The sequence below is a fragment of the Orcinus orca genome, chromosome 16 (assembly GCF_937001465.1).
Source record: "Orcinus orca chromosome 16, mOrcOrc1.1, whole genome shotgun sequence".
In the NCBI taxonomy this organism is placed as follows: domain Eukaryota; kingdom Metazoa; phylum Chordata; class Mammalia; order Artiodactyla; family Delphinidae; genus Orcinus; species Orcinus orca.
In genome coordinates, this window is record NC_064574.1 from 67,988,220 (window position 1) to 68,010,787 (window position 22,568).

Sequence of the window (22,568 nt, forward strand, 5' to 3'; positions counted from 1 at the left end):
TAGGACATTCTTCCAGATTATGCTCCGTACCAGCTGACAAGTAGCTGTGACCCTCCTGAGGTGGCTCTCCCTGCTGTCCCAGCTGCTCTCCAGATCCTCCCTGGACCTCCCCACAGCCCAGCAACTAAAATTCACACCTGGGCATCTCGAGGAGCCTTCAAGACCCTGTTCTAATTCTGAGGATGGCATCAGTACTGTTTAGTTGGCACTTGGGTTATGGCATTTGGGAGTATTTTGAATATAATGTGTGTGTGTGTGTGTGTGTTTACATACAGTGGTGAAGAGTGGGGGAAGGTGGGGAGGATTTAGTAGGTGCTATAATGACCTTGAGATATGAATAGTTTGGTAAAATTAAAATAAAAAGAAAGTGGGAAGGATGCCTCTTTCCTACAGGCTGGTTAAGACCCATTGCTTTAATCATCCATCCATCCATTTAGGATAAATTGGTCCAGCAGGAAAATTCTCCCTCTTTTAGTGCTTCTGTGCCATTGAGGATGTTTGACAGTACATAAGGGGGAATATTCCTCTGTTGGGACTTCTCTGAACAGTTGTTTTCTTCCCTCATCATCCCCAAATGACAGTAGAAGAAGCAGAAAACTTATCTTCAAATGACAGCCCTTTCCTCTGACTGCCTGGGGAACATGGCGTGAGAATGTGGCTGTCGGGTTTTAAAAAATCCGTTGGGTCCCATGATTCAGTGATGTGGTTAATGTAGATAGGACTCTTCTATCAAACCGGGGCGCCCATTGAAGAAATGAGAAAATATGCACCGGTTCTCTAGAGAAGGGAGGTTAAGCCTGCCTTCCTCAGAGCTGGAAGGCTTTTGTCCCGAGCCTCTGGAAATTAAACCCATCACTTAGAGAGCAGATTGTGGGGCTTCTGGCCATTGCTACTTGGGCTGCACAAAGCCGCCGACGGACAGTTTTGATTGAATGTCGAAATTAAGTTGCCAAGTAGTGACTCTGCAGCTCCAGGGACCCCATGTTAGTATTTATGTCACATCTTTAGAAATAATCACATTGTGAAGCAGCGCCCAAAGCCATGTCCTCAGCCGCTGCAGCTCAGGGTTTGGACGCCACCCTCCCGGTGCCTCTGCTGCATTTGCTCAGCACGGGTTGGTGGAGGGGTGGGGTGCTGGGCACAGGCACACCATCAGGATTCCTGTCCTGAGGATGCAGGCAGAGAAGCCGAAAGCCTCGTCTGTCTGTTTTCTCTCAACTTGAGGCATGAGTTGGTCTCCAAGCAAGAAATAAAGCTAGCTTATTGGGTGCCTTACTCACAAACCGTCTGTCCTAGGCATAGGACAGACCCCCAGGGCCAGCCTGAGGGGAACAGGTGTTCATGGGGACAGGGTTTATTCTTGTTTTTCCAAGCTGGTCTGAAGAGCGCCTCCTCTATCTACATGAATCCCTGCACACTCTCCCTGCATCGCCAGGGGGGTCCGGCGACATCGCCCACACCACTGGGGAGTGCCAGGCACTAAGAGGCTGCGCTTGTGAGATCTCCAAGGGTGACTAACCCAGATCCTCTTTGGGGAGTGGAGTGGTCTCTGGACCTCTAGGGGTTGAGGCTGTATAGAGTCACAGCAGGTGCAGAGCAGCCCTGGGAATTGCAAGACCCTGAATGACCAGGGTCTGTAGAAAATAGATGACACTAAACTGGGTTCAGTGGATTATAGAATGCCCAGCTTTCCAAGTTTCTGGCTCTAAGAAGAAACCAGTTACAGAGCATGAAAGTTGCATGGTTTTGGCAGTGATGGACAGACTCCGAGCTTCGGGGAATCAGCTGACTGGGTCTTGGGGCATCCAAGTTGTATCCAATTCAAGTTTGTTGAGCGTAATTGTGCACAAGACTGGCCTCCCATTAAGCAAAGAATTTTTTCTCCCAGATTTAGAGTAACTTTTTAATTTTTTTTAAATTATTTTTTAAAAATAAATTTATTTATTTTATTTTTATTTATTTTTGGCTGCGTTGGGTCTTCATTGCTACACGCGGGCTTTCTCTAGTTGCGGTGAGCGGGGGCTACTCTTCGTTGCGGTGCGCGGGCTTCTCATTGCGGTGGCTTCTCTTGTTTCAGAGCATGGGTTCTAGGCATGCGGGCTTCAGTGGTTGTGGCACACGGGCTTAGTTGCTCCGCGGCATGTGGGATCTTCCCAGACCAGGGCTTGAACCTGTGTCCCCTGAGTTGGCAGGCGGCTTCTTAACCACTGTACCACCAGGGAAGCCCTAGAGTAACTTTTTAAAATTAAAAAAGTAATTCATGCTCAACTGAGACCATATATTTAACTTCTCCTTCTTCCAAATTCCCACTGAGTGACTAAGAGATTAAAAAAGGGAAAAATTTATCAGGGCTGCAAACCAGAGAGTGTCACTCGCTTGCCAGAACCACTGAAGAATTTCTCTAAGATACAGTTGAGACAATACAAGCTAATTTCGTCTTCTCTTTTCCAACATCTAAGCCTCTTAATATTTTTCTTTTATGTAATTGTATTGGTTGGTAGAATTTCTCTAAGATACAGTTGAGAATTTCTGAAGAATTTCTCTAAGATACAGTTGAGACAATACAAGCTAATTTTGTCTTCTCTTTTCCAACATCTAAGCCTCTTAATATTTTTCTTTTATGTAATTGTATTGGTTGGTACTTCCAGAATGATGTTAAATTATAGTGGTGATGGTAGGCATTTTTAATTTGCTTGTGGCCTTAAGGGAACTAGAAATGCCTCTAGAGTTTCACCAGTAAGCACGATGAAAGCCTTTGATACATTTATCACACCAAGAAAAACATGTATCTCTTCCTATTTTTCTAAGGGTTAAAAGAAAGAATGATTTATTAAATTTTGTCACTTGTCTTTTTTGTCATTTTTTGAGATAATTACATGTTTTTTCTCCTTTGACCTAGTTTTATAGTGAATAACATTAATAGATTTTCTAAAACTATGAAGCGTTTTGTTTAGAGAGTTTGTAATCAGACTTGAGGTTTTGAAAGATCTCTTTGATGTAGGGGCGTGGAGGAAGCGCAGAAAGGAGCGAGACTGTAGGGGAGAAACCAACTAGGAGAGAAAAAAGGAATGCGCAGACAACAACCGTGTGCAATTGCTGTTTACCCATCACTCATTACCTGCCAAGGACAATACCAGGCACTTTACAGGCTTCAGATATAACTTAGTAATCACATAACCCTATGACACAATTATTATTGTTACGGTGGTAACAGTGTGGATAGTAAGAAGGGCTCAGGTACATAAAATGATAAAGAGGCAGAATGAATAGTACACAGTCAAAGATTTTACCGAGGGGAGGCGACCAAGGTGATTTCCAGATTTCTCACCACAGTTGGGTGAATGGTTAAGCACTCATCAAGGATGGCATTGAGAGAGGGGCAGCACGTATGCTCTGCTCTGTATGCTGGTAGGTGGGTGGGGGATGGGGGATAATGACAGGGAGGAAGTATTTTTTTTTTTTTTTAAGAAAAGAATGTTTAAAAAACTTCATTTTCATTTCTTCCTTTTTAGTGGTTCACATGGAAGTTTTCTCTTTTAACATCTTTATTGGGGTGTAATTGCTTTACAATGGGGTGTTAGTTTCTGCTTTATAACAAAGTAAATCAGCTATACATATACATATATCCCCATATCCCCTCCTTCTTGCATCTCCCTCCCACCCTCCCTGTCCCACCCCTCTAGGTGGACACAAAGCACCGAGCTGATCTCCCTGTGCTATGTGGCTGCTTCCCACAAGCTAGCTAGCTATTTTACATTTGGTAGTGTATATATGTCCATGCCACTCTCTCACTTCGTCCCAGCTTACCCTTCCCCCTCCCCATGTCCTCAAGTCCATTCTCGACGTCTGTGTCTTTATTCCTGTCCTGCCCCTAGGTTCTTCAGAACCATTTTTTTTTTTTTTTTTTAGATTCCATATATGTGTGTTAGCATACGGTATTTATTTTTCTCTTTCTGACTTATTTCATGAGAGTGAGTATTCTTGGACATGCTTTGGGTTGATGTACTTATGGGATATCCAGTACCAGATATATGGTAGACAGTTGTGTGTTCTGTTATAAAGCTCAGTAAAGAGCTTTTAGGTAGAAATTAAAATCATGGGAGTAGGGCCCCTGGAAAAATGTGGAAATTAAAAAGCAAACTTCTACTTATTCTGTGGTTCAAAGAGGAAATCTCAAGGAAAATTAGAAAATATTTTGAACCCATGAAAGAAAATGAAAATGCAACACATCAGAATTTGTGGAGTCCAGATAAAGAAGTGCTTGGAATGAGATTTATATTGTGGAATTCTACCAGACATTTAAAAAGGAAATGACACGGATTCTTCTAGAAAACAGAAGAGTAAGGAACACTTCCTAACTTATTTTATGAGGATAGCATTACCCCGATACCAAAGTCAGACAAAAACAGTACAAGAAAACTACAGTTACCCCTTATGACCATAAATACAAAAATCTTCAACAAAATATTAGGAAATCAAACCCAGAAATATGTAAAAAGAATAATACACCCCAACCAAGTAAATTTTATCCTGGGAATGCAAGGCTGGTTCAATAATTAAAAAATCAATTAATGTATTCCACTATGTTCATAATCTAAAGAAAGAAGAAGCACTTGACAAGATTTAATATCCATTTATGATAAAAGTTCTCAGCAGAGTAGAAATGGAAGGAAGCTTTCTTGATGTTATAAAGGACATCTAGAGAAAAGTCTACAAGGTACTTAATAATGAAAGACAGCATGCTTTCCGCCTAAGCTATGAAACAAGACAAGGATGTCCACCCTCACCCAGTCTATTCAGCATCATACTGGAAGATCTAGCTGGTGTAGTAAGAGAATAAAAATAAACAAAAGATTGGAAAAACAGGTTGAGAAATACAGATTGGAGGGGAAAAAACAAAACTGTCTCTGTACCTAGAAAATGATGGTCTATGTAGAAAATCCAAAAGAATCTACCAAAAAACCTCCAAGAACTAATGAGTTAAATTACAAGATATAAGGTGAACACATAAAAATCATTTGTATTTTTATATATCAACCGTTAACAATTAGAAACTAAAATTTTAAAAACACCATTTACAATAACTTCAAAACAAACGAAATATTTTGTTATAAATCTAACAAAACATGTCTAGGATCTGTATGCTGGAAATTATAAAACACTGCATGAAATCAAAGAATACCTAAATATATGAAAAGACATACCATGTTTGAAGACTCAGCGTACAGTAAAGTTGTCAATTCTTCAGATTCATCTGTTGATGTAATGAATTTCCAATCAAAATCTCAGCAGGATTTTTTTTAATTGATATGGACAAGGTGATTCTAAAATTTAATGGAAAGGTCAAAGAACTAGAAGGGCCAAAACAATTTTTAAGGTGAAGAATAAAGTTGGCAGAATCATAGTACTCAATCTTAAGACTTAACTATGTCAAGCTTCAGTAATCAGGCAGTGTGATTTTGGTAAAGGGATAGATACATAAATGACTGGAACAGAATAGAGAGTCCAGATATATACCCACACAAATATGGCCCATTGATTTTTTTTTTTTTAAGTATAAAAACAAAGAAATGGAAAGACTATCCAGTCTTTCAGCAAGTGATGTTGAAAGATTGGGCCTCCATATGCAAACAAAATGAGCCTCACCTTCTACTTCGTACCTTATATAAGAATGAACTCAAAATGGATTATAGATCTGAATGTAAAATATAAAGGTAGAAACAGGAGAAAATTTATATGACCTGGAGTTAAACAAAGAATTCTCAAACATGGCACTAAAAACATGACTCATAAAAGAAAAAAGTGATTATTTGGACCTTATTAAAATTTTAAAAAAAGTATGCTCTGCAAAAGACACTGTTATAGAATGAAAAGACAAGCTACAAACTGGAAGAAAATATTTGCAAATCACACATCTGACAAAGGACCTGAATCCAGAGTAAAGAACTCTCAGAGTCATAAGTATGAAAACAACCCCACGAAAAAGATGGTCCAAAGACTCAAACCAACACACCACCAAAGACGATATAAACATGGCAAATTCATTCGCAAGAAGATATTCAGTATCACTAGAAATTAGGGAAATACAAATTAAAGCCACAATGAAATACCACTGTACACGTATTAGAATGGCTAAAATGATAACGACGATAAATACTGTGAATACAGTGCGCTGGCAGGATGCAGAGTGAGAGGAACTTTCATTCATTGCTAGTGGGAATGCAGAATGGTACAGTCACTCTGGAAAACCTTTTGACATATATATATGTATGTATGTATGTATACATACACTTACCATATGACTTAATGATCTGACTCCTAGGAATTTACCCTAGAGAAATGAAACTTTTTGTTCATACAAAAACACGAATAGTTGCACAGCTCTATCATAATCAACAAAAACTAGAGACCACTCAAATGTCCTTGAACAGGTGAATGGATAAACTAACTGTGGTACATCCATACAGTGGAATATTCCTCATCAATAGAAGGGAATTAACTATTCATACGTACAACTTGGCTCACTCTCAAAGGAATTTTGCTGAGTTAGAGAAGCCAATCTCAGAAGGTTTCATACTGTATGATTCCATGGATATACCATTCTTAAAAAGATAAAACTGTAGTAAATGAGAAATAGATCATCGATTGCTAGGGGCTGAGGGAGGGGGCAGTTTGTAACTACGAAGCAGCAGCACAAGGGGTTTTTTCTGGAATGATAGAATTGTTCTATATCCTGGTAGTGTGGTGGTTACATGAATCTATACATGTGTCAAAATTCAGAAAACTATACACCAAAATAAAAAAGTCAGTATTACTGTATGCTGTATTTAATTAAAAAAATTAAATGCCATAGGCAGAAAATAAACAGATAAAAGATAAGGAGAGGAAAGGAGGGTGGGAGGGAGGGAGGAAGAGAGAGAGACACTGAGAGCAGGGGAGGACAGAAGGTAAGGCAATAGCCTGAGATGAAAGAGGAGCTGGCTCAGGGGAAGGTGTGAGCAAGAAGGAGCTCATGTTACGATAATAAAAAGTAATGTAAAAAATAAAGTAAATTAAAATGCATAGAAACAGTAAATAGAGGAATGCCGACTGCAGAAAATATTATCAGTAATATGGAAACAAGCTTAAGGAGTACTTCCAGGTGGCAGGGAAAAGGGACAAAGAAATGACTACAATCATGAAAAAAAAAAAAAAGATGTAGAGGACAAACAGCATTGATCCACAGGTAAATGGAATCAGATGTTCCTGGAGAAAAGACCAGCTAAATGGAAAAACACCTATATTGAGAGTAGAGTTCCAGACAAACAAATAATAACCTGCATAAAAAGAAATTTTTAAGAATGAAACACAAAACCCAAGACCAAAAAATAGTCATGAGTCTCAACTAACACAGGGTCAAAATACATAAAAGCAAAAACTGCTAGAAATGAAAGGAGAAATTTATAGAAATACCATCACAGGAGGGTTTTAAAACATACTTTGTCAGTCTTTGACAGATAAAACAGATAAAAAAATATGGATATAGATAACTTAAATAATATAATTAAAGTGAGTGTCCAATACCTCTATCTTGAAGCCTGAACCCTTCCATAAGAGAAACACCTTTTTCCCTAATATGCACAAAATTGGGGATATGTTAGCTTGCAATGCAAACCTTATGAAATTCTTCACAAAGTGCCCCAGAAATGGCTCAGCCCACATTTTCTGATGAAAACATAATAGAACTAGAAATTCATGACACAAACATAATACAGAAGATCCTCCGATGAATAAGATGGAGCGGGAATCAGGTGGGAGCCTTAAAATGATGAGGTCTTGAAATTGCTTCTGTCGAGAATGAGAGGGGGGTTGACTGGGCACACCCAGTAGGGTTGACAGGTGGTGTGGAGGGCCAAGGTGTGGTTGGAGACCCTGAGTGGGTCATGCATCAAGCCCCCACTTTCTCCAGGGGCACTCTCTAAGCCGTATATCACTGATGGTCTGAGGTATGCAGACAGGATGTTGTTGAAAAGACAAAATATTTAAGCCTGTGGCCAGAAGTGATTGGAGGGCTTTCCATATTGGTAGGGTTAGGAAAAAAGTAATAACTCAGGCGCACACTGATGGACCGGAGGAAAGGAAAGAGTTGAGGGATCTGAGGGTTTGATGAGGTTATAAAAAAAATATTGGTGTAAAGGGAGAAGGGGATTAAAAGGATAAAAGGGAGTTCAGAGGAAGAGCCATTCCAGGTGAGACTCCAGGTGGCTGGATTGGGATGGAGAGGAAGCCATAATATAAGAAGAAGGAAGGAATCTATCACATTTGGCTTCAGATCATCTATCATTCTCTGACTACCTCCTCTAGGTTCATTTATATGAAAATCACATTGGAGAGATGCTCTTTTAACCTTGAAATGGATCTTAATAGTTATATAATTTGATCTAAATTCTCTCAAAGGAGAAAGGAAATCAACGTTTGTTGAACCTCTGCCATGTGCTTTACACTATACTTCAACACCATTATCCTCTATGATTAGGGGAACCGTATAATTTATTGTCCAAACTGGACTCTCTTGAGAGTAAAAGGACAACAGATAGAGACTGAGGCTGCTCTGGGTAAACTGGCATGGATGGCCATCCTATAATTATCGCACATCCCTTTGAGTTGTATGTGACTTTATCAGCGTTTTGAAGACAGGGGAACTCAGGCTCAGAGAAGTCTTTTTACTTAAGGGCACCCAGTTAGTGAGAGTAAAGGCAGAGGCAGGATTCAGACCTGAAGGTGTGTGTGACTCCAGAGTCGAACTGTTGCTAATTTGGGTCCTGATTCACCTGCATTAGCTCCCCCATCGTCGTTTCACTTGCCTTGGCTTGACAGACTGTCTTCCAGACAGACACTGTGACGGTCCCAGCTGGAAGTCTGTCTCAACACAAATAAACGGATGTGTGATAACTGTACCATTGCCAGCAGTGACGGGAAGCCAGCTGTTCTAGGAGCCTTTGGCCACGATGTGCTTGGGATGCCTTAGATGCTGCATGTGGGCTGCCCAAAGACCCCAGGTTTGCTTACTTTGTAATCAGATTCCATCAGATGAGGCCAGGGATGGCCAGTTAAGATGACTGGAAGGGGATTCTGATGGATCCATGGCTCCCAAAAGCTGTAGCATCAGAGAACCCTGAGGTCAGAAGAAGTAATAAGTGAACAGGAATCAAAAGGATGCGGATCTAGGAGTAGAGGGCTGAAGAAGCTTGCAACTTAAGAAGGTGTAGCAGGGCAGTGTGGAGGGATTTGGGGTTAACCAAAGGTCCAGTGAACTGTCATCCATCTGGAGGTCACTGGAATGGAAGGAGGGGGATGCAGAGCAGAGCTAGAATAGGTGGATGGTTCTGAAATTTTTCACCTGTTTAGCCTCTTTCCTCCAACCCTGCTTTGATTCTGGGATATGTGCTGGGGGCATCCAGCTGATCTGGGTCTGTGCATTGTTCACCAAGGGCTCAGGGATTCAAACCATGATCTTTGCAGACCTAGTTGCTCTAAAAAGTCTCTGGGGAACAGGGTGTGGGTCTCTGAAGGCCAGAACAATGGATTCTTGGAGGCTGTAGATGCACCACAACTGAATTGTTTTTTAAACTAAGTTTCAATAACACAGTTAATACAAGAATGCATTCTCTTTGTAATAAATTCAGAATATGACAGTTAAGGCTGACATCTCTTTTGCCCACAGCCCCCAAACCAGATTCCTTTGCCTCTTCCACAGATGTAACCGTTACTTCAAGCCAATTTTGGGTTTATCCTTCCAGACTCTTTTCTATATATTTACATTCATATATGACCTTGTAGAAAATTTATTTTATTATACTTGTCTCTTGAAGATTTGGAGGGCCTTGTTTATTAAAACTTTTTCTTTTGACATAATCTCAAAGTTACAGAAAAGTTGCAAGAACAGTACAAGGAATATCTGTATGCTCTTTACCTGATTTGATTTACCACTTGTTCATATCTTGCTACATTTGGTTTATCATTCTCTCTGTTAAATATTTTTATATGTGTGTGTGTGTGTATATATATATATATATTTTTTTTTTTTTTTGCGGTACGCGGGCCTCTCACTGTTGTGGCCTCTCCCGTTGAGGAGCACAGGCTCCGGACGCGCAGGCTCAGCTGCCATGGCTCACGGGCCCAGCTGCTCCGCGACACGTGGGATCTTCCCGGACCGCGGCACGAGCCCATGTCCCCTGCATCGGCAGGTGGACTCTCAACCACTACGCCACCAGGGAAGCCCTGTGTTTGTATATTTTTCCCCAGCCATCTGAGAATAGGTTGGAGTCATGGTTCTCACTTGCCCCTAAATACTTCAGTGTGTGTTTCCCAAGAACAAGGACATTCTCTTGCATATGTATAGCTATCCAACTCAGGAAATGTAACATTGACCCAATGCTATTATCTAATTCACAGTCCCAATCCAGAGTTCATCAATTGAACCACTGATGTCCTCAGACCTTTTTCTTAAATAAAGAAGCATTAGACTGTAATTGTCTATCTTCATCTTGCTGTTTTCTTCAACATGTTAGTGCATGTAGGTAGCCCAGTGTTATTGACATGTACCTCGTATTTCACAGTGTGAATATGCTGTAGATTATTCACCCCTTCCCCCGTGGATGGGCACTCCGATTATTTCCTACTTTTTGTCATTGCCAACATCCTCAAACATAACTTAATGTTGGTGTGTGTTGCTCTGAATAACTGTTCTGAGGACATGTAGTGAGGACAAATGAGGACTCGTGATGTTGAAGAAAGGACCTTCAAAAGGAGTTAATAAAGAGAAGCTCCTGGTTCACACAGTGTAGGATAATGGCTGTAAAGCAACAGAGTTATTCAGACTTTCCAATAGTTGGTTCAAAAAAAAAAGACTAGGAAAGTTCTTGGTGAAGAACGATTCTTAGGAAAATAGTTACCAGTAGTGCTGTCTTTTATGGATTCAGCACCGTGTTAGGTAACTTGCACCAGGATGCAGAGGCCTCATTTGCTCTGAAGGCCCTTTGATGGAAACAGCCAGATCTTACCCCCCAGCCAGCTTCACTTCCAAGGCAAGCAATGTTCTCTAGATTGGGACACTTTTCTCCTGTGCACTTAGCAGACTTCCACCAGGGGGGAAGGTTGCTATTTCTGCTTTGTGTGAAGCATTTTGTACCATCTGGGCTGGCTGAATTTCAGCAAAGATAGTAAAGAAACATTTATCAAGAAAAATCAAAGTCAGTCTCGCCAAGTGTGGTCTAGAGAGATTTGCTTTCTCGATACATATGCAGCTCTCTTGCTGCTGGGAAACATGACTGTACTTTGAAAAGCTTCAGGAGGGACAGGCGTTTGGATCTTAGCCTGCAGCTACTGTCAACTGCTCATGATACAGTGGCTCTAGGAGCCAGAGCTCTTGGAGATAGGAACAGTCCCAGAATCAATTCTGTTCCGTACCTTTCCACAGAAATTTTTGGCCCCTTTGGTAGAGGAGAGACCCAAAAGGACAGAAGTAGAAGAAAGGGTTCTATAAGGGTTGGGGGAAAGATGGAGTCATGCCTCAGTTAGGAATGTTTGGTTCAGGGGAAGTAGATGCCCAGGGAGAGGTCATTCTTAAACCATTAGTTATGAGATTGGCTCAAGAATACAACGTACACTTGTCCTGCAAAGAGCACTCTGAAAGAGCTGTGAGGTTGCAAACTTAAATAGAGGAATGTCCTGGTGATTGTCCTGTGGTGTCAGTTCATAAGACAGGGGAGGGAGCGTGGTCTTTGAAGAAAGACACTGTTTCCACTTGCATATGTGTTGCCAATCAACCAGACAGACAAGTTTCTTGCACTTCAGAGCATCTCAAACCATGTTTTTATGCAGCTCCCTAGAGTGATAGATGTGTCATTCCAAGATCCCAGCCTAGAAACTGGCACGTGCTTCCTTGGAAGGCTCAATAAATGAAAGTAACAGTTGGAGATTGTATTCCATGGGGGAAATGCATGGGGATATTAAGAAATTATATCATCTGGGAAAGTTTTACCTAATGTGTGCTCTGTGGGCTAGCGCATCAGCATCGCCTGGGAACTTGATAGAGAAACAAATGAGCAGGTGTCACTCCAGACTTACTGAATCAGAATCTATCTGTGGGAATACGTGTCTCGCGAGTCCTCCAGGTGGCCCTTATCCACGCTGACGGTTGAGGAGCGTTCCTCTAGAAGGGTTCAAATGGAAAAGTCGGATGCATTATTCTCAAGAAGGAAAACCACAAGTGGTTCTGTTTAATATCAGTCTGTTTGGAAATGGTTAAGTCTTCATAATAAAAATAGACAAATGTGGCACAAGGGGCACTGCATATGAATTTTAAGAACAGTGAAATAGCAATAATATAGCTAGCATTTATTGACTATTCCCTAGGTGCCAGGTTCTGTGCTGAACATGTATATTCCTTGTCTGACTGACTCTTATAATAACCCAATGAGGTATGTAGTGTCTCCATTTCACTGATCAAGAATTTGAGGTTTAAAAATGTGAAATACCTGCTAGGCAAGATGCAGACCCCGGCACCTTATAGCCCTGTATCCACCACACTGTATGACCTGGCTACTGTCTCATTAGAAATCAACTATACTTTGAATAAATTTGGTTTTATATATCCCTTGGGGACAGGATCAACATCTTATGTTGGCCCCCCTGTCACCAGTACCTAGCAGAATGCCTAACACATTAGGGACCTGCTTATTTATTTATTTATTTATTTAAATAAGATGTGCGGGTAGGAGTTTATTAATTAATTAATTTTTGCTGTGTTGCGTCTTTGATTCTGTGCGAGGGCTTTCTCTAGTTGTGGCAAGCGGGGGCCACTCTTCATCGCGATGCGCGGGTCTCTCACTATCGCGGCCTCTCCTGTTGTGGAGCGCAGGCTCAGTAGGTATGGCTCACGGGTCCAGCCACTCTGAGGCATGTGGGATCCTCCCAGACCAGGGCTCGAACCTGTGTCCCCTGCATTAGCAGGCAGATTCTCAACCACTGCGCCACCAGGGAAGCCCCAGGGACCTGCTTATTGAGCTTAACCAAATCAAAGAGGAAAAATTCTTGCTTTTGGTGCAAAAATGAGATACAACTTGCAAGCTGAGGTGGAACATGAATTCAACCCGTGGATAAATGGAAGAAAGGGCCATGTACTAGAGTGCAGAACAGTGTCAATGCAGAATAAGTTACAACTTGCGTCCCGGGGTCCCTTGTCACTCCTCAGACAGTCCACCCAGCCCTTTCCTCATTTCATTTATTCAGTCTCAACCCTTTACTAGCTATATGATCTTAGACAAGTGAGCCTCCCCTGACTCCCATCCCTAGCAGTGGTTAGCTGCTTGCATGTAGGAAAATAAAGGGAAAATATTTGAATTTAACTAAGGCTGTGTTTGTCAGATAAAATGGAAAGAAAGAGGAGTAAGGGAGTTGACAGTAATTTTAGGGAGTGATTATAATGCACCCAAAACTCTAAACTGGGGGTGAATGGAGTAAAGGCAAGAGGGAATGGGGAGAAAGAGAAAACATATTGTGCTCAATAGACTGATTGGTGATGAAAGGCCTGTAGCAGTGGGGTACTAGAGTTAATGAGCTGGAAAATGGGAAGTGGCATAAGACCGTGGGGTACATGAAACTGAGTTTAAGAAAGTAGTGTAGGGCTTCCCTGGTGGCGCAGTGGTTGAGAGTCCGCCTGCCGATGTAGGGGACACAGGTTCGTGCCCCGGTCCGGGAAGATCCCACATGCCACGGAGCGGCTGGGCCCGTGAGCCATGGCTGCTGAGCCTGCGCATCCGGAGCCTGTGCTCCACCACGGAGGAGGCCACAACAGTGAGAGGCCCGCGTACCACAAAAAAAAAAAAAAAGAAAGTTGTGTAATTGCTGGATGATAAGCACCAGGTAGGAGATGATGGGGGTGGAAGCAAAGGTTGCAGGGAATGGGGGATACTTTACCCCTACATTTCTGTTTCTGTTATCTTATTACACTTATGAAATACTTAGAAAAGATGTTGAATGATGGCTGTGGTAATGGGTATCTTTGTCTTATTCCTGACTTTAATGGGACTGCATTTATCATTAACTTTGGTGTCTATTATTTCAGATATCCTTTATCCTGTGAAGCAAATTTCCTGTTACTTCTAGCTAATTGCAGTGATCCTATGGTTTTCTCCTTTGACCTGTAAATATGATGAATAGTTTAATCATAGATTTCTAAGGTTGAACCGTCTTTGCATTCCTGGTAGGAGTCATTATCTACTAGCCTTCTAGCAGACAGTCTGATTAGCAGATTGAGTCTGCTAATACATTCCTTCCCTTGGCTGCCTGCATTACTGTTTGAACTGACTCCTAATTAACTTCTTCCCATTTCTCCAGGTTGATGTCTTATTCTACCTTATCCTCCCTATTCCCAGTTGCATCTGCACTGCTGACCTCTGCTTCCTTTCCCCTCTCTAAGCCTCCTTTACCCAGGGTGTTGCTGGTTGAGGGTGGAGCCTAATGGTAATGCTGCTCTTTTTCTCTCTGTGGGCTGTCTGGGGACTGGTTATGGGCGCTACATGGAAAATAGTTGCACTTTGGTTTAGAGGGCAACTCTTTGCCTTTTAGCTTTTTCTTTTTGAATTCAGGTAAAATGCACATAGCATAAAATTAACCATTTTAAAGTGTACAGTTCAGTGGCATTTAGTACATGAGCAGTGTTGTGCAACCATCATTTCTAACTAGTTCCGAGGAATTTTGTCACCTGTAAAGGAAACCCCATAACCATTAGGTAGTAACTCCCCATTCCACCTCCCACCAGCTCCTGGCAGCCACTAGTCTGCTGTCTCTTTGGATTTACCTGTTCTGGATGTTTTCTATAAATGGATTCATAGAATATGTGACCTTTTGTGTCAGCGTATACACATGTCCATAGCAGCACTGATCACAATAGCCAAAAGGTGGGAATGGCCCAAATATTGATCCACTGTTGAATGGATAAACAAAACTTGATATATCCATAAAGCAGGTATGATTCAGTCATAAATGAAGTACAATGTGTTTGAACCTTGAAAGCATTATGCTAGATGGAAGAAGCCAATCTTTCTTGTAGACTTTTTGGAAAATAAGATTAGAGAACTTACAGTTAATCTAGGGGGCAGAGTGGGGAGAGCAGTATGAAAGTCAGAACTCAATTTTAAACCAATAGAGAGCAGAGTCTACATCTTTTCAGTTCATCTCACTTTGTACGCTTCTTAGCTGTTGATGTTAATAAATGAAAATTCCCGTTAAGTAAGTGTGATGCCAATGATCTTTTCACAGGTTCTACAACTATCAGTAGCTGGTGCTTAAATAGTCTTGGGCTATTAATGCTAAAACTGCTTTTTCTGTTTTTAGTAAGAGATGCTAAAAACCTTGTACCTATGGACCCTAATGGCTTGTCAGATCCTTACGTGAAACTGAAACTGATTCCTGATCCCAAGAGTGAGAGCAAGCAGAAGACCAAAACCATTAAGTGCTCCCTCAACCCGGAGTGGAACGAGACATTTAGATTGTAAGTTAAAATCCTTGCAGCCCAGCCTGGGTGGTGCAGGTTGGGTTGTGTGGGCCACCTGAGGTTGGGGAGGTCCTCTCCCAGCTTCTCTTTCCTTCGCTCCTTCCCTGCCTCCCTCCTTCCTTCCTTCCTTTCCTTCCTCCCTCCATCTGCATTTTTGCATTGCAAGCCAAGTAAAAATTGGAATTTTTTTTTGTACACTGCTGAGAATGTCTCTGGTGTGGGAGAGTGGGTGGGATGGAAAATAGTGTGATGTGTTGCTAGGTGAAGGCAAATTGTGGGAGAAGCTCTGGGTCTTGGCAAACATGGGACATAACCCATAGGGTGTGGGGATGACCTCTCTAGGGCTGGGTGCGTGGATAATGCTGGGCCTGTAGCTTGCCGGGAGCTCTCTGCCAGCTGCCATGGAGGATTTTACGTGGCTAGTGCTCCAATAATGTGGGTTCACTTCTTGATGCATCTGGGCCAACAGATATGACATATATCAGCCGATATTTATTGAGCATGTACTATGTATAACGAGCACTGTATTAAGTGATCTAGCTTCATTGGTCATTTCATCCCCATTTTACCAACGGGGCTTAAAGCAATTAAAACACAGGCCAATGTCCCACAACAAATGGAGCAGGATTCAGCGACAGACAGTCTGACTTCAAGAGCCATGGGCCAAAAGCATGATTCCTTGTGATGCCTCGTTCCTTCTTTCCCCTCTCAGGGCAAAACTGGGGGCCTATCTCAGCCTCAGTCAAGGACATGCCCTAGAACAATTTCCCCTAGACTGACAGCATCAAGACTCTTTCCTTCATACATTTCCTCAGCCTCATCCTCAACCCGCATGTGTGCAAACACTCACACAATTATATGATTGACATCTATAGTTCTTACAGTGACTGTGTCAGTAGGATTTCCTGAACATCATGGATCCTATTAGGACATAAGGCAGCAGAAGTAGTTAGAACTGTCCCTGTCAGAGCTGGCCTTGGCCCTCCACCTGTTTAAACCGCTGTAAAACAGGAAAAGCTCTACCTCCCTGGGGAGCTTGCCTGGGATGGAAACTGAATATGTTTCTTACAACAGCTTGTAATCCTTAAAAATTCCGACCTTCAGGCTTTGTCCTCTTGTACATTTCATCCGCTTGAGAAATCACCATAACCTCCACTGACTTCTCTTTTTTTCTCCTTGCAGCCAGCTGAAAGAGTCGGACAAAGACAGAAGACTGTCTGTAGAGATTTGGGATTGGGACCTGACCAGCAGGAATGACTTCATGGGATCTTTGTCATTTGGGATTTCTGAGCTGCAGAAAGCTGGTGTTGACGGCTGGTAAGGGAAATTCCACTTTGAAAGCAACAGTACAGCTTGGTCCATCAAAATGTGGGAGCAAGTATGTTTCCCTTTTTCTCCTAAATGTGAAAGACTAAAGCAGAATCACAAAGGGAAAGCTGGTAGATTGGCTCTGCCTCATAGATAGTTTTATTTAGTCCTCATGCAAAAAAAAAAAAAAAAAAAGAAAAAGAAAAACAGAAACAGAAAAAGAAAAGAAAAAAGAATTAGTTGCCAATATTTTCAAAAATCAGGACATTTCCCATAAAAATCTGGACCTAGAGGGCAAAAATGAGGACAGTTGAATAGTTAATACCCCCTTTAGACAGGATGTGGATTTTCTATTTGCCACAGTCCTCACCAGTCCCTGTTGTTTTACAGCTGCCCCACTTCACACAATTATATGGCTTGACAGGCCCCATGGGCACTAAAAGGGCTCTCACGCTTTACCCAGAAGATATGTGTCATCCACTGTCAGATTTTGACTCCTTAAGAAGATGCTTCTTCTTTGGGACTGCTTACCAAGCCTGGTCACAAAAGTGCTGGAAGGTTGCTGTCATAGTCAGCTGCAAAATCTCCTTTGTTCTGACATTTTTGCTTTATTCCCTTCTAATGGCAAAAAATCCTTCCCCAATATTCCCATCAGAGAGGCTGGATAAGTCCTCTTTGGCAACTGTTTCCTTCCCAGTTATCTGAGTAAACGAGTCAGAAGAGATGGCCCACCTTGGCACTAGAACTTTGGGAGAAGTAGTAATTAGGGGCGCTCCTATCTCTTTAAGAGAAATTGTCTCATTTCTGAATGGTCCCTGCTCAGGGCTTTTTCAGTTACAAGTGAAAGACAATCAAAATCAAACTGGTTTAGCAAGAAAGAGAATGGATCACTGGGCCCTCACATCCTTTCCCTCGTCCTCCTTACAACTTCCTTGTCTCTCCTCCACATTTATTGTAGGCTTTTATTCAAATATATATTGAGTATCCACTCCGTTCTAGTCACTAGAGATACAAAATAGTAGAAAATAGTGTTTGATGCTGATGAATGCTATAGAGAAAAGTAAGCAAGAAACAGGGGTAGGGACTGCCAGGGGACGGTGACATTCTGGTTTAATAGCGTGCTCAGGAAGGGACTCTCTGAAGAGGTGACATACAGCCAAGACCTGATGGGGGTGAGGGAATGGACCATGTGAAGATATAGGGAGAAACTGTCCCACACAGAGAGAATTAACCTGTCCACTTTGGTTGCAGAATTGTAGGGACCTCTTGCCTAGTCGATCCTTTTCCAAGCTTCCATGTTCAGTCTTTCCAAGTCCTCTGGCTTTGTGTAAAAAGTGACATGTTGTTGGATTTAAAAAAAAGAAAAAAGAAAAAAGAAAACGTTATTCTGAAAGTGTTTTCCTCTTTTCCATACGGAAGTGTTTTAACACGTTTGGTCTTAATCTCTCCATTTTTGTCATGGTGTTTCTGTTTCTAAAGGTTTTATTTTTTTCCTTTGCTATTTCATTCTTTTTTTTCTGCAGCTGAACAGATTATCCTAAATCATTGTACCTTAAAGTCATATTTCTTTAAGCTTTCTTTTGTTATTACTAATAGTCATGTTTTGGTCTTATCACACACAAAAAATAACTAAAGCTCTGGAATCAGACTTCGTGGGTTAGAATTTCTGTCCTACCACTTCCTAGCTGTGTACCCCTGAGCAAGTTACTTTGCCTTTCTGTGCCTTCTTTCCTCATTTGGAAATAATAGTGGTAATTAAGTCATAGGATTGTTGTGACATTAAATTAGTTAATAAGTGAAGTGCCCAGTGTCTGGTAAATAGTAAGCACTCAGTAAGTGTTAGTCATTATTATTAATTGAATAATTATTAGAAAAATATAAATAAGCAAACAAAATATTATCGGGATCCCATTGCCCAGAGATAATCACTATTGACCATTTTTAGAGTTTTTTTCTGTGTGTGTATGAAACAAAAATGAAAACTTACTGTCCACACTCTTTGGCAGTGTGCATTTTTCACCTAACAATACATTATGAACCCTTTTCCCTATCATTCAGTAATCTCAGGCAACATCATTTTTAGTAGCTTCATATAGTCCGTTCTTATAGATCAGCCTCAATTTACATAATCATATTCTTATTATAAGATATGCAATGCTTACCTATATAAATAATTCTACAGTAAACATACTTATAGTGAAACCTTTGGGCATGGCTTTAATTATTTCCTAATAAATTCCTAAGCCTGGAATCAATGGCTTTGAGACCATATGCATTATTCAAGTATTTGCCATAATGTTCTGTAATTTTTTTCAGTCAATTTACATCCTCACCAATGCTGTGTGAGACTTCTCATTTCACCCACACTTGTCAACATTTGGTATTATAAATTTCAAAGATGATGCAAAGGCCATACATATTTTGTTACTAATTATACATATTTACATAATATACATACATAATATGATACATGTTTTTATATATACTTTCATTTTATAATATAAATATTTATTATTATTATACATACATTTGTTACTAATTATGTTGAATGTTTTCATTTGTATCTTGCCTTTTTTTTGTATTTATAAGTGACTATTTCCAGTGTTTTGCCTATCATTTTCTTATTAATTTAGAAGAACTTTTTTTTTTTTCGCGGTACGTGGGCCTCTCACTGCTGTGGCCTCTCCCATTGCGGAGCACAGGCTCCGGACGCGCAGGCTCAGCGGCCATGGCTCACGGGCCCAGCCGCTCCGCGGCATGTGGGATCTTCCCGGACCGGGGCACGAACCCGTGTCCCCTGCATCGGCAGGCGGACTCTCAACCACTGCGCCACCAGGGAAGCCCTAGAAGAGCTTTTTATGTAAGAAGGATAATACTATATCTTTGCTGAAATATATGTTGCAATATTCCCCTCTTTGATGTGGTAGGTTAATTCTGGTAATATGCATTTTTTCTTAGTGGTGTATAAAGCATTCCATTCAACTCTAATTAATACAATAAATATCAAGCCAACTGCCAGAAAAAGTTCCCTAGTTTGTCCACTGATCACTAGTTGTTTTCTGAATCATCCATCCTGGTGTTTACTGTCTCCTATGGATTTTAAAATTCACTAATTATATTTTTCTTCTGAAAGTAGTCTTTCCTAAGCTCAGATTCTTGCTGCTTCATAGATGCATCAACCTCTTGGATCTCACTGAAAATACGAGTTAGATATTTTCTGGAACTTTCTTTTGGCACCAGTTCTATTTCATGGGAATCCGATTCCTCATCGTTTCTCTTTATTTTAATGAGTTTTCCACATGCCCTCCTTATAGAAGGATGAACACAGAAATGTTGAGTGTCCCTCTTCTAATCTTTCACATCCAGATGAAGGGAGAAGGGAGCCTTTTGTATTTTTTGGAGTTCTTCTTTGTTGGATCGAGGGTGCTGGTCCTGTAGATATTGGGGAGAGGGCTACGGCTGGAGTCAGCTGCACGGCAGGCAGCCCTACTGCCCCATGGAGGGGCATCTTCCCCCTGTTGGTTTTGTGCATCTCAAAGTCGGAAGGGGTTCCTGCTCTTCTTTTCTAATGGGCACAGTTGTCCGTATTCGGAGGCCATAGTGACAGCGTCCTGGCCACAGCAATCGTGAGGTGGTGGTGCCATGCTCTAACCAATGCCCCAGGTGCTGACGTGTCCTGTACTTGCTGAATATGGATCGGAATTTTTGACCCTCGTCCAGTCCCTGCTGGTCTGTTCCAGGGTTGTTAGTGGGGTCCTGTTGAGGTTCCCACTGGCCGATCACAGCTGGTCAATCCTCTTTGATGTGTATTTTCCAAAGTATGGGGCCCCAAATGGCTTAGGTAGTACATGGTTGGGGCATCAGCCATATTGAATTGTATCCTGACAAAGCTATTCTTTTTTTTTTTAATTTAGTTTACTTATTTATTTATTTATTTATTGGCCGCACCATGCAGCATGCGGGATCTTAGTTCCCCGAGGGATCAAACCCGTGTCTCCTGCATTGGGAACGTGGAGTCCTAACCACCAGACCGCCAGGGAAGTCCCAAAACTATTCTTTTGTTGGTGTTGCTTCAGTTCTTGAGTTTACTGCAGAGAAAGTCTCAGAGGGCGCTGGTGTATCCTTAATACTCTTTAACCCTTGCTGCTTGCTGATCCCCCATTTTAATAAAAGGGGCAGGTATGAGTCTCAGAGCCTTTGGTAAGCAACACCATCTACTTGGCTTTGAGTAGCTTTGATTTGCGTATGCTTCATTTTTTACAGATACATACTTTCTGCTTGTAACAAGTGTTGTTGGCTTTCTTTACAAAGAAGAGATATAAAGTGTCTCTTTAAAGTGAAGTTATTGTTTGAAGAGATGATTTAATGAAAAGCATTGTCAAAAATAACATCCAGATATAGCAAAATCCACAAAGCTGGAGGAATTTTGCCAAACACTGCTCCGTGCTCTCTTACTAATACTTTAATTTGCAGAACTTCCTGGAAGTCCCTGCTGCGTGTATAACACCCTTCTTGATTCCCAGCAAAGATACAGATGTTCTCTTACTTTTGTATTTATTTTGGTAATTTCTTTGGCAGTTTGGAAGATGAGCACTGAATATTAAATGTGGAGGTGTCCAGGCTCAAATCGTCATCTCTGCTTTGAGTCACCTATCTCTCTATTTTTAGAAGCTGCCTAGGAAGATTTGTGAATGGAGAAAAAAATTGTGATGAAAATTGTAAATTCTGGTTAGAAAGTCTCTGGGGGTGAGGAGTTTTGGGTTCTTTTTCCCCCTGCTGACTCCAGTGCCTTGGGAGTGTCCCTTTTCCTTCCTCACACTCATCTCAGTCTGACTAGATGGAAACATCTTTGTGGTCTAGAAACAAACTGAAACCATCTTGTTTATTATAGTAATATTAATATCAGTAACAATGATGATGATACCTTTTATTGAACACTTGCTAAATGCCAGGCACCAGGCTTATCATTTTACATGCAACATCATGTCTCAGCTTCACAGTCACCCTATGAAAAAGACTTTTATTCCTGTTTATTGATGAGAAAAATCGAGGCTCAGAGGGCCTACCTAGCTTCAGTTATCCAAAGAGGCAAGGGAAGAGGTGAGATTTGGACCCAGGCATAGTTTGACTCCAGGGCTTGTGTACTTTCTCAGGAGCTTGACTACCGAGCACTTTGGGAAGGTTTCTGCGTAGAAAAATGGCATCAGTGAGACAAGTCCAGAGTCATCCAAGTGCTGGGGTGGCCGGGTGGCAGCATGTTACAGTGAAAGGGGATAGAAATGCTGGGACAGCATGATAGGAATACGTTGACAGTGGGAGATCCTCAACATTCTTTCAGAATCAGAAAGCACATAATGGACCAAAAAAGTAGGTAGAAACATTGAATGATATAATCAAGGAAATTGTGTGTGTGTGTGTTTAGAGAGACAGAGAACCTTGCATCCTATAAACCCATTTTTTTCTGATGTGTTTCTGATGGTTATAAAAATATATAGTGTCCCTGGCTACACACACACACACACACACACACACACTCACACACCCCAAAACATAAAACCCTCAACACATGTTTTTGGTTTTTTTTAACATCTTTATTGGAGTATAATTGCTTTACAATGGTGTGTTAGTTTCTGCTTTACAACAAAATGAATCAGTTATATATATACATATGTTCCCATATCTCTTCCCTCTTGCGTCTCCCTCCCTCCCACCCTCCCTATCC

The 22,568-nt window shown here is 41.3% G+C and overlaps 1 protein-coding gene across 2 annotated transcripts in view; it reads left to right on the forward strand.

Annotated features, from left to right (window-relative positions):
* The window catches only part of PRKCB (protein kinase C beta), a 312,263-nt gene that overhangs the window by 200,931 nt on the left and 88,764 nt on the right, over positions 1–22,568 (forward strand). For both annotated transcript variants that reach the window (XM_004268583.4, XM_004268584.4), the window contains exons 6-7: positions 15,379–15,535; positions 16,721–16,855. In XM_004268583.4, coding sequence (XP_004268631.1) covers positions 15,379–15,535; positions 16,721–16,855 — 292 coding nt within the window. The remainder of the gene's footprint in view (positions 1–15,378; positions 15,536–16,720; positions 16,856–22,568) is intronic.